This window comes from Narcine bancroftii, chromosome 7, assembly GCF_036971445.1.
Source record: "Narcine bancroftii isolate sNarBan1 chromosome 7, sNarBan1.hap1, whole genome shotgun sequence".
NCBI lineage: Eukaryota > Metazoa > Chordata > Chondrichthyes > Torpediniformes > Narcinidae > Narcine > Narcine bancroftii.
Genome location: NC_091475.1, coordinates 193,580,479 through 193,592,578, shown reverse-complemented (window position 1 = coordinate 193,592,578; position 12,100 = coordinate 193,580,479). Strand labels below are relative to the sequence as shown.

Here is a 12,100-nt window from a genome sequence, read left to right as displayed (position 1 = left end):
AATAGGTAAAAGTAGTAGATCCAATACCAACCCCTGCAGAACATCATCTGAGGAACAAAAGGGTGTTTGATTGAGGTAGTTCAGGTATAGGGGACAAGAGGTTCAACTTATTATACACGAATAAAATGCCAATTACTCACCGTAGTGTAAGGTGCAATCTGTGATTCTTTTCCTTAAGCAAATCTTTTACCACATATGTTGCAGAACCCAACAGATACATCTAGAAAACAAGACCAGTATTAATTAAGCCATCAAATTAAGCCTTGGAATTAACAATATTTTTATGCAAACTGACAAGAATCATAAACAAACATTAAAATATTCTTGCTGAATAGATTTAGACATACCACATTTTAATGATGAATAACTGGTTTTCAAAATATGCTAAAGGGGGACGAGGGATGTGCGCAGATGAACGTTCAAGCCAAGGCTATCTCCAAGGGCAAACAGAGTAAAAAGGGGGGTGGGGGAGAGGGGCATCTAAGGGAGCAAAATGGAAAGGTCGCTTCAGTACACAAGGTCAGGATTGAATTTACATCTTTAGAGGTGTAAGTTGGCAATACTAATTGTATCACTCGAAGGATGAGGACCTGCAGGTGTGAATCTGAAGTCCAACCAGACTACCCAATAGAAGTAGCCTCCAGTTTCATCAGGATTCTGATCCTGAGAAATGTTCATTAGTTAAACTTTAAAAATGCAGTGTTTGGGGAAAGGATCACAAAATCAGCTGTATAGGAAAAGTGACCAGACACGGTGGGTGGGGCTTGAAAAGAAGACGTGCAAATTCCCCATTCCCACTCAGCGGAGGATGCCTGCAGTCCTACAGCAGCTGGCAAATCTCCCAAGCACTTGTACAGGATATCCACAAGCCTAAATTACCCATGGAGGAATTGTGTCTCGATGGCAATAAGGCACATCTTTCAAGGAAGTCTGGACAAACCATCGTGACATCAGAGTGTCAAATCTCAACCCATTAGTGAGCTGTGGTAGGGATGAAATGTATCACAATAGTTACAAAAAGAGACTCTGACATTTTATTATTAGCAAGTAAAATTTCTGAAACCCTTGGTCAAATGATCAAGTTGTATTTAACAAAAAAGTAAGGTTACTCGAGCATAGCAACTGAGTAACAGTAAGAGTTCTGCGACTAAATTTAGTCACAGCCTCCTGGATTCAAAAAATGGGTTGAACAATTTATTTTATTTCAGAATTTCGGCATTCACTCCACATTCCTGTGGCAAGTTCAGTTAATTATTCTGAATTTACATCCACTGGAAGTATCACATTTCCCAACATCTTGCATTCTACCTTTCCAAATTGGGAACCCTTTGTCCTCTCATCCCCTGCCCTTATATTTCCCTCTTAGAACCAATTTCTATCAAACTTTTACCAATTCTATTGAAAGGTCACCTGCATAATCATATTGACGATCTGACCTGAAAAATTCCAGTATTTTCAGATTTTAGTGAACAAAAGTACATGCTCGACAATGAATTGTAGAAAAAAGATATACAGGTGCACAATCCTTTATCTGGACATCTAAAATCCGGAAAGCTCCAAAATCCGGCAAGTGGGGAGATACCCGGCAGCGCGAGTCAGGCGGGCGAGGGAGGGAGGAGACCTGGCAGCGCGAGTCAGGTGGGCGAGGGAGGGAGGAGACCGGCAGCTAGAGTCGGGTGGGCGAGGAAGGGAGGAAAGAGACCGGCAGCTAGAGTCGGGGCGGGTGAGGGAGGGGGAGACCGGCAGCTAGAGTCGGGTGGGTGAGGGAGGGGGAGACAGCAGCATGACTGGAAGGGGGTGGGGTGGATACAGCAGCACAATTCATGTTGGTTTAAAATCTGGCTTTCCGAAATGCAGAAAAATCCAAAATTCGGGAAAAACTGTCCCCAAAGGGTTCCGGATAAAAGACTGTGTACCTGTACAAATTATGAACATACAAAACTCAGACAGCCAAGATTCACAAATGGTTGTTTAGATTCTAAGAAACAACCTCTCTTACTGATACACAGAAAATCACCATCTTCCACAGATAGAGCAAAAACATCCGAGTTATTGGACCTTGGAAGTGAAGAGTTAAAATAAACGAGGTCACTCTGGGAATGGGGAAATGTGAATGAATCAGAAAAATGAGATTTGTTGCGTTAATAATTTAGTGAGCTAGATTCAAAGAAATAATTAGAGCATCTAAGACAAGATCAATTATTAGGGAAAGTTCTCTGCTGTGGTTATTGTGCTGGTGTTACTGAGACAAGAACATTTGGTAATTTAGCTTCAGATTATTTCAAATTCGTGACAGAAATTCACTTGTGGCTGAAAGTTAGTTTGCAGGAAGAAGGTTCAGGCTAAATATGGTATATGCTCAGTATACACATAATACAGCAAATAATTTCACTTCTCAAGTGCAAATAATATCCCATAAAGTGGTGTACAAAGGCAACAAGTGGTGCAATCTTAGACTCATAGATGTATACAGCAGGGAAACAAGCTCTGGATCAATCAGTCCATGTCCAAAAATGCACAGCTAGTCTAATTCCACGAGCCTGCATTTGGCCATCTCCTTTTAAACTTTCCTATCAACATATTTGTCCTGCTAGTTTTTAAACAAAGTGTTTCTCTTGCCAAAACAATTTCAATAATGTTCGCTGAAAGTAGAAACTATTAAGTTTTGAAAACAGGTTACTTGACACCCATTTTAATCATTGTGAAGGATGGTGATATTGATTGTTCAAAAACCGAGAAGTGTAGATTAGAATGGGTGAACGCTATGTCAAATTTGGCGGAGGAGGGAATGGAGTTTGAACATTTTCCCCATGTCAGCATGGGATGCCTCCAGATGCTCCAGTTTCCTCCCAACCTTCAAAACATACGGGTAATTGGGGTATTTGGGTGGCACGGGCTGGAAGGGCCTGTTACTGTGCTGTATATCAAATTGAAAGAAAATTAAAATTAGCTACCACAAAGGGGTGGGGTGGGTGAACTCTACTTTACATATTTAAAAGAATGATAGTATTCACATACTTTCTAGTATCAAATTGGATTTTTCAGCAGAAGGTAATCTGACAAATTCTGACTTATGTAAATATGTGGAGAATCAAGTCTAACAGACCAGTTTTTTCCCTGTGGTGATTTTAGCTCACATTGGCACCATCTGTACAGCAGTTTTGCATGGTCCAATGAGTGAATTGAAGCTGCGGGCACAGTGGGTTTCGTTATTAGCTCCACCCTTTGTTCTCCCCATCTGTCCATCATCCTGATATTCAGCTGTCTCCGGTTCACCAATTCCCCACTGGCCTCTGTTTAATACCTCCCATCCTGCCATCAATTAGACTGGATTTCTCCCCTCAACACTTTGTTGATGAGTGAGACCCGAAACATCGATCACTCTTTTTATTTCTTCAACTTATACTACTTGGCCAGCTGATTTCTTCCACCAAAATTGTTTTTAGATGGTGCTGCACACCTTTGCCCTTGTCCTGCAACCCGATCCCTTGGGGGAAAACAAATAAAGCTTTTTTTAACAAATATTTTCAAAGCCAAAATGGTTTTTATTTATTCTGTGTTGCTGACATAAGTACTTTCAATTCCATTTCACATACTCAAGCATTACAGCAAAAATTACAGAGAGGGTTGTGAAGAAGGACAAGATCACAGTGATTTTGCATCTTTAGATTTAAGGAACTGACCCCCAATTGCACTGAAGCAACTTCCAAATACATTGATTAGCGAAGGAAATTAACTTCTAACCTTCTTGGCCTGTGATTCCGTATCATCAACCATTGAGCCACATGGATCATCGATGCTCAATTAACACTGTAAATATTCTTTTCAGAATATATAATCATTGCTACACAAGAATATTTCCAAAGAAGATTCCATGCTTCAATTATTTTAATTCAGCAGGAAATGCCATACAGGTAAAATAATTTGTAGGTTACAATGTGAATGAATGAAGTTATTTTATAGAAGCTTCCACTTCAGTTCTGCTCAATTTGCTTGATCTTTTGAACTAATATTAACAAAAGTTCACTTGATAAACAGGCAAATACTGTAGCACTTACAGTTCCCTGAGATCTATCCTTGACGTCATACACTGAAAGTTTAATTTGTGTCATTTGATTAATGAGAGAATCCTGGAAAAATGCAACACTGCTTAGAAAAATGGGATTGTTGGTACCCTGCAAGAGAAAAAGAAAAAAACCAATTAATCTGAAAGACAAAATTATAGTGAAGAATCCAAAGTTCAATGCCCAAGACAGCAATTAAGATTGTGAAAGGACTCTACACTGAAATTATTTTGCCTAACCTTAACCCAAGCAAATTTTTATTAACCATATCTCACCCTAACATCCACAATCTTAAAATGTAATAACTGTTCCCCATATGATCTCTGCATACATGTAATTGCTTTAATTTATTTTGCACTCTTAAATTTATAATTCTCTTGATTGTCTACATAATTTGAAATAATTTGTATGATTATGAGATTAGGAAATCACTTCGCCCAGCACCCCTTCACCAAACACAACAAAAGCGACCTCCCTGTAGCCAACCATTTCAATTCTGAGTCACTCTCAAGCTCACATGTCTGTCCATGGCCTTTCACACTACCCTACCCTGACCACCTACACATTGAAGGAACAACACCTCATTTTTCGTCTGGGCACCTTCCATCCCCAGGGCATGAACATTTAGAGTTCACTGCATTCCACTAATAAGCTTGCTTATTCCAGTTATTACTTCACTTCTCTCACCAACTTGCCTAGACTCTTCCCCCACCACTCCCCCCACCCCCCTCTCACCTATCATCTCCCATCCTCACCACCCTCTCTCCCCCTTTGGTTTGGGCATCTCTCATGTTCCCCCACACCTTGATGAAGGGCTCAAGTCTGAAACGTTGGTGATGTATCTTCACCTTTGTAACATAAAGGCACTGTTTGACCTGTTGAGTTTCTCCAGTATTTGTGTGTTTTTCCACACATTACATACACGTGCGCTTAGAATTAGATGGGGGTTAAGCTAGGTTAAGTTAAAGTTTGATCCTGTTTTCATGTTTAAAGATAATTAAAAGCAACTTTTGTTTAAGTAACCCTTTGTCTTGGTCAATATCTATTGCTGCTGGGTTTTGGGGTCCGCTGGGTTCATAACAACTCATTTTGTGTTTTTATCAAGTCTACTTCTGATCAGTTTATTCCTTCCATTAAGTCTTCAACAATTTCTTTAATTTCAGTCATACTTTTAGTCATCATAGTTTTGACGCCTGCAAACTGATTGCTCAAGTTTTCCAGCTCTGCTGGTCCCGAGGGCACTCTTACACTGCTCCCATTCGGGCTTTAGCCCGATGTTCCTGGCGGAGTAGAAACTTCATTTTTTGCTCTTAACTGCCTTGGATTCTTGGTACTTGCTTTGTCCATTTTTAGTGAAAAAAAATGTAACTTTTATGATTTTAACCATCTTTTCTGAAACTCTTCATGGAGAGCTCAATCAAAACACGCCCAGGTCCTTCGTGTGGCCATGACCCCTTTTTAATTCTTTTTCCTCATCAAAATTAGAAGGGTTTTTTTATGTTATGCATTAACTTTTTATTTCCTTACTCAATTCAACATTTCAATATATTGACAGTTACAATAATTTGAAAGTACCTTATTATTATATTCAAATACAACGTATTTTTGGGGGAGATGTGACCTGTACAGTAAGGACGGGTTACACTTAAATCCCAGGGGGACCAGAATCCTGGCAGAGGTATTTGCTAGGGCTACTCAGGATCCTTTAAACTAGAATGGTTGGGGGGAGGGAACAAAATAGTACAGAGCAGTAAGGAGAAGGTTAGAATGCAAACAAAGAAAGTTTGTAGTAAGTATTTGAATATGGATGGGCAGGTGATAGAGAAGGGAAATGCTCTGGAAGAAGATGAAGGGCAATTGGCAGGAAAAGTAAATAATGTTGTTATTAAAGATGAGGGAAAACAGGGATTAAAAATTGGGAAATCTCTCAAATTCATATATTTTAATGCCAGGAGTATTGTAAAAAAGGTGGATGAGCTGAAGGTGTGGATTGATACTTGGAAGTATGATGTGGTAGCGATTAGTGAGACATGGTTGCAGGAGGGATGTGATTGGCAACTGAATATCCCTGGGTTTCGTTGTTTTAGCTGTGATAGAGTCGGAGGGGCAAGAGGAGGTGGGGTTGCATTGCTTGTCAGGGAAAATATTACAGCGGTGCCTAGGAAGGATAGATTAGAGGGCACATCCACGGAGGCTATTTGGGTGGAACTGAGGAGTAGGAAAGGAGAGGTTACACTTGTAGGGGTGTATTATAGACCACCCGGAGGGGACCGAGACCTAGAGGAGCAAATCTGTAGGGAGATAGTAGATATTTGTGATAAGCACAGGGTTGTAATTATGGGAGATTTTAATTTTCCACATATAGATTGGGAAACACATTCTGTGAAAGGACTGGATGGGTTAGAGTTTGTGAAATGTGTGCAAGATAGTTTTTTACAACAATATGTAGAGGTGCCGACCAGAAAAGGAGCAGTGTTAGATCTACTGTTGGCAAATGGGATGGGTCAAGTGACGGAGGTTAGTGTTGGCGAGCACTTCGGGTCCAGTGATCATAATGCCATCAGCTTCAATGTCATTATGGAAAGAGAGAAGTCAGGGCCAAGGGTTGAGGTTTTTGATCGGGGAAAAGCTAGATTTGAGGAGATGCGAAAGGACTTGCAGGGTGTGCATTGGGACAATTTGTTTTATGGGCAGGATGTAGTAGAGAGATGAAGTCTTTTAAAGATCAGATTTTGAGAGTGCAAAAGCTTTATGTTCCTGTTAGGTTAAAAGGAGGGGCAAAAGGTTTGAGAGAGCCGTGGTTTTCAAGGAATATTGGAAACTTGGTTCAAAGAAAAAGGGAGGCGTACATTGGATATAAGAAGCATGGAGTTAAGGAGATGTTTGAAAGATACATTGAATGTAAGAGGAATCTTAAGAGAGGAATTAGGAAAGCTAAAAGAAGGTACAAGGAAACTATAGCAAGCAGGGTGAAAACTAATCCAAAAGAGTTCTACAAATATGTTAATGGTAAGAGGAAAGCTAGAGACAAAATTGGTCCCTTAGAAAATCAGAGCGGAAAACTGTGTGTGGAGCCTAGAGAAATGGGGGAGATATTGAACAGTTTCTTTTCTTCGGTATTCACTAAGGAGAAGGATATTGGGAGATGTGAGATTAAAAAGCAAATTGGGTAAATATGGGGAATATAGAGATTACAAAAGGTGTAGTTTTAAGGCTTTTGAAGAATATAAAGGTGGATAAGTCTCCGGGACCAGACGGGATCTTCCCCAGGACATTGAGAGAAGTGAAGGAGGAAATAGCAGAGGCTCTGGCGGTAATTTTCCAAATGTCATTAGATATGGGGATAGTGCCAGAGGATTGGCGCATTGCACATGTGGTTCCGTTATTTAAAAAGGGTTCAAGGAGGAAGCCTGGCAACTATCGGCCTGTAAGTTTGACGTCTGTGGTAGTTAAATTAATGGAGAAAATTCTTAGAGATAGTACTTATAAACATCTGGATAGACAGGGTCTGATCAGGAGCACTCAACATGGATTTGTGGGAGGAAGGTCATGTTTGACCAATCTGATTGAATTTTTTGAAGAGGTGACTAGGAATGTGGATGAGGGTAGCGCAGTGGATGTTGTCTATATGGACTTCAGTAAGGCCTTCGATAAGGTACCACATGGAAGGTTAGTTAGGAAGGTGCAGTCTTTAGGTATAAATTTTGAGATAGCCAAATGGATTGAACATTGGCTGAAAGGGAGAGGCCAGAGAGTGGTAGTGGATAATTGTCTGTCAGGTTGGAGGCCGGTGACCAGTGGTGTGCCTCAAGGATCTGTATTGGGCCCATTGTTGTTCGTTATATACATTAATGATCTAGATGATGTGGTGGTGAATTGGATTAGTAAATATGCAGACGATACTAAGATAGGTGGAATAGTGGATAATGAAGAAGGTTTTCAAGGATTGCAGAGGGATTTGGGCTGCTTAGAAAAGTGGGCTGAAAAATGGCAGATGGAATTTAATGCTGATAAGTGTGAGGTGCTTCATTTTGGTAAGAAGAATCAGAATAGGACATACGTGGTAAATGGGAGAGCATTGATGAATACAGAAGAGCAGAAAGATTTAGGAGTAACGGTACATCGTTCCCTGAAGGTAGAAACTCACGTGAATAGGGTGGTGAAGAAGGCTTTTAGTATGCTGGCCTTTATCAATCATTGCATGGAATATAGGAGTTGGGAGGTGATGTTGAGATTGTATAAGACGTTGGTGCAGCCTAATTTGGAGTTCTGTGTGCAGTTCTGGTCGCCTAATTATAGGAAGGATATAAACAGAGTGGAGAGAGTGCAGAGAAGGTTTACCAGAATGTTACCTGGGTTTAAGCATCTAGAGTATAGGGAGAGATTGGACAGATTAGGTCTTTATTCTTTGGAGCGTAGAAGGTTGAGAGGGGATTCGATAGAAGTATTTAAGATTATGAAAGGGATAGACAGAGTGGATGTGGATAGACTATTTCCGTTAAGAGGAGGAAAGATTAAAACAAGAGGACACGAGTTAAGAATTAAGGGGTAGAGGTTTAGAGGTAACATGAGGGGGAACTTCTTTACTCAGAGAGTGGTAGCCGTGTGGAATGAGCTTCCGGGAGAAATAGTGGCGGCGGAGTCAATTGTATTATTTAAGAAAAGGTTGGACAGGTATATGGATGAGAAGAAGATGGAGGGTTATGGGCATTGTGCAGGGAGGTGGGACTAGAGAGGGGTGTTTGGTTCGGTGCGGACTAGAAGGGCCTAATGGCCTGTTTCCATACTGTAATTGTTATGTTATGTATATTACTTTTTCTGTATATTATTCTATTTTTTTCTTTTTGTGGAAAATTAATACAAAGATTAAAAAAGAAAGTAATTTGAAAAAAAAATCAGTATTGGAGTCTTTAATTATGTAAAGTTCACTTTAATCAAGTAACTCCCATAACATATAAAATTAATTTAGAACCCCAGTGTCGCTGACACTGTAATAATGTTGCGCTAGCTGTATGCCAACTGTGCTGCCATCATAATTAACCCTCTCATCCAAGTTTACAGATAAAGCCTTACTAATATACCTAACACTAATAAAGATAAAGACTCTCACCAGGCAGGGATAGAGACACACTTTGGGTGAGTTGCTCCAATGACTGTGTCACAGTCAGGCCCTTGATGCAACCCGATTCACCTCCACTCAAGCGTCCTGGTCAGGCCCTTGGCACACCTTCCCCGTGATGACAGCCCATCTCATCACCCACCAGTGTCCCAGTTAGGCCCTCACCGCACCCTACCTGCGCTGTTGATCCAATTCACCTCCACGCAAGTATCCCATTTAGGCCCTTGGCACACTTTCCCTGCACTGATAATCCAACTCACCTCCATGCAAGTCCCCCAGTGTACTTACCCCACGCTGATGACCTGACTCACCTCCATGAAAGTGGAGACAGCAAAAAGAATGCGTGCGCATTAAGAAATATTGCTGGTCTAGCAGGGCAAACCAGTGCATGTCCAACAAAGTCTCAGCACTCCTCCGCAGGGTCCATCTGCTCAGTCTCATTTATTTTAATTCCATTTATTTATTTATTTGTCTGACTATTTATTTCCTTGATTCCCCCCCCCCCCCCCACCCCCAACCCCTTCTTTGAGTTTCTGGTTGATTGAGTGCCAGACAATGGGGATTTTACTGTACTATGGCACTGGATAGTAATCTATTGAATGAAGGATTTCGGATGGCTTGAGAGGAAAGGATATTAGTGGTATGCAAAGAAGTCAAGACAGTAGAGGTTGTATTTCACATTATCAGCAAACTTAGGAATGAGGAAGAGAAGTTTGGCACAGTTCAGTGGAAATAGTGTTGAAGCAGGAAATCAAATTCAGGGTTTGGATAGATAGAAACCACAGCTAAACTATGGCTTGGTAGACAAAGGGATGTATTTAATTACATGGTTCTAAATTTAGTGACCAGGAGTTAGTGAAGTCTCAGGATTTGTTGAAAGGAACTCACCTCTATAATCTCAGTTTGCACATGCTTTGTCCAGAAAGCTTGTGGAGGGGTCGTCACACTAATGGCAACAAAACTGTTTGGTTTCCGGTCCAAGGAGGGAGTGATCAACTCACTGCAGGCTAGTGGAGCAGAAACAAGCAAAAATAATTTCATTATTGTTCAAACAGCAGAGATTTTTAAAAAAAATCACATTCTCATTATATTAGTGGGATGGTAGCCAACATGTCTTTGAGAATATCAACAGAATAACTATTTACTTTTTTTTTTTAATTGGTCTATCCAAAACATACATGTTGTAATTCATATTAAATATTGCCAAAGAACTTAAATCCCAGTTAAGCTGCTTCCACATCCTATCTATAAAAAACCTTTGCCTCACAAACATGAATTATTGTTAAACTTACAGGTTTATTTTTTTAAATTTTTTATTTTTCACACCATAAATTACATTAACCATGATACACATTTTTTCCTTTTCACACCTATACAGTGCCATTTTCTCCCCCCCCCCTCCCTCCTCCCATCCCACCCTCCCTACCTCCCCCCTCCCGTCCATTTAAGGTACAAAATCTAGGATACATTAAACCAGTCAGACAATGTTGTCATTCAATAAAAATACACCAGAAATTCCACTGAGTCCATTCTTTTCATTTCCTTTTCCTTCCGTTAACTTAGGTAGTGATTGTCCCCAGTAGGTTTTCACTATTGTATTTAATGTAAGGCTCCCATATTTGTTCGAATATTTCAATATTATTTCTTAAACTATATGTTATTTTTTCTAATGGAATATATTTATTCATTTCTATATACCATTGTTGTATTTTCAAATTATCTTCCAATTTCCAGGTTGACATAATACATTTTTTTGCTATGGCTAGAGCTATCTTAACAAATCTTTTTTGTGCATCCTTCAAATCAATTCTAAATTCTTTGTTTTTTATGTTACTTAGGAGCAAGATCTCTGGATTCTTTGGTATATTGTTTTCTGTTATTTTATTTAATATCTGATTTAGATCTTCCCAAAATTTTTCTATTTTCTCACATGTCCGGATTGCATGAATTGTTGTTCCCATTTGTTTTTTTACATCGAAAATATCTATCAGATACTGTTGGGTCCCATTTATTTAACTTTTGAGGTGTAATGTATAGCCTGTGTATCCAGTTATATTGTATCATACGTAACCTCGTATTTATTGTATTTCTCATCGTTCCAGAGCATAACTTTTCCCATGTTTCCTTTTTTATCTTTATATTTAAATCTTGTTCCCATTTTTGTTTAGTTTTACCATTTGTTTCCTCATTCTCCTTTTCTTGCAGTTTAATATACATATTTGTTATAAATCTTTTGATTATCATTGTGTCTGTAATCACATATTCAAAGTTACTTCCCTCTGACAAACTCAAACTGCTTCCCTATTTATCCTTCAAGTAGGATCTCAATTGATAATATGCCAGCGCTGTATCTTGAGTTATATTGTATTTATCTTTCATTTGTTCAAAGGATAATAATCTATTTCCTGAAAAACAATTTTCTATTCTTTTAATCCCTTTTTTCTCCCATTCTCTAAAGGAAAGGTTATCTATTGTAAAAGGGAGTAACTTGTTTTGCGTCAATATTAGTTTTGGTAATTGATAATTTGTTTTATTTCTTTCTACATGAATCTTCTTCCAAATATTGAGTAGATGATGTAATACTGGAGAACTTCTATGTTGTACCAATTTTTCATCCCATTTATATAATATGTATTCAGGTATCTTTTCCCCTATTTTATCTAATTCTAATCTAGTCCAATCTGGCTTTTCCCTTGTTTGATAAAAATCTGATAGGTATCTTAATTGTGCGGCTCTATAATTTTTAAAGTTTGGCAGTTGTAAGCCTCCTTGTTTATACCATTCTGTTAATTTATCTAGTGCTATCCTCGGTTTCCCCCCTTTCCATAAAAATTTCCTTATTATTTTCTTTAACTCCTTGAAGAATTTCTCTGTCAGTTGAATTGGCAATGCCTGAAATAGGTATAATATCCTTGGA

At 39.2% G+C, this 12,100-nt stretch overlaps 1 protein-coding gene across 7 annotated transcripts in view; it reads right to left on the bottom strand.

Moving 5' to 3' along the window:
* Positions 1 to 12,100, bottom strand: part of LOC138739556 (inositol polyphosphate-4-phosphatase type I A) — a 239,744-nt gene that overhangs the window by 83,294 nt on the left and 144,350 nt on the right. For all 7 annotated transcript variants that reach the window (XM_069891866.1, XM_069891873.1, XM_069891869.1 and 4 more), the window contains 3 exons: positions 10,072 to 10,190; positions 4,059 to 4,175; positions 141 to 220 (listed from right to left, as the gene is read on the bottom strand). In XM_069891866.1, the coding sequence (XP_069747967.1) occupies positions 141 to 220; positions 4,059 to 4,175; positions 10,072 to 10,190 (316 nt within the window). The remainder of the gene's footprint in view (positions 1 to 140; positions 221 to 4,058; positions 4,176 to 10,071; positions 10,191 to 12,100) is intronic.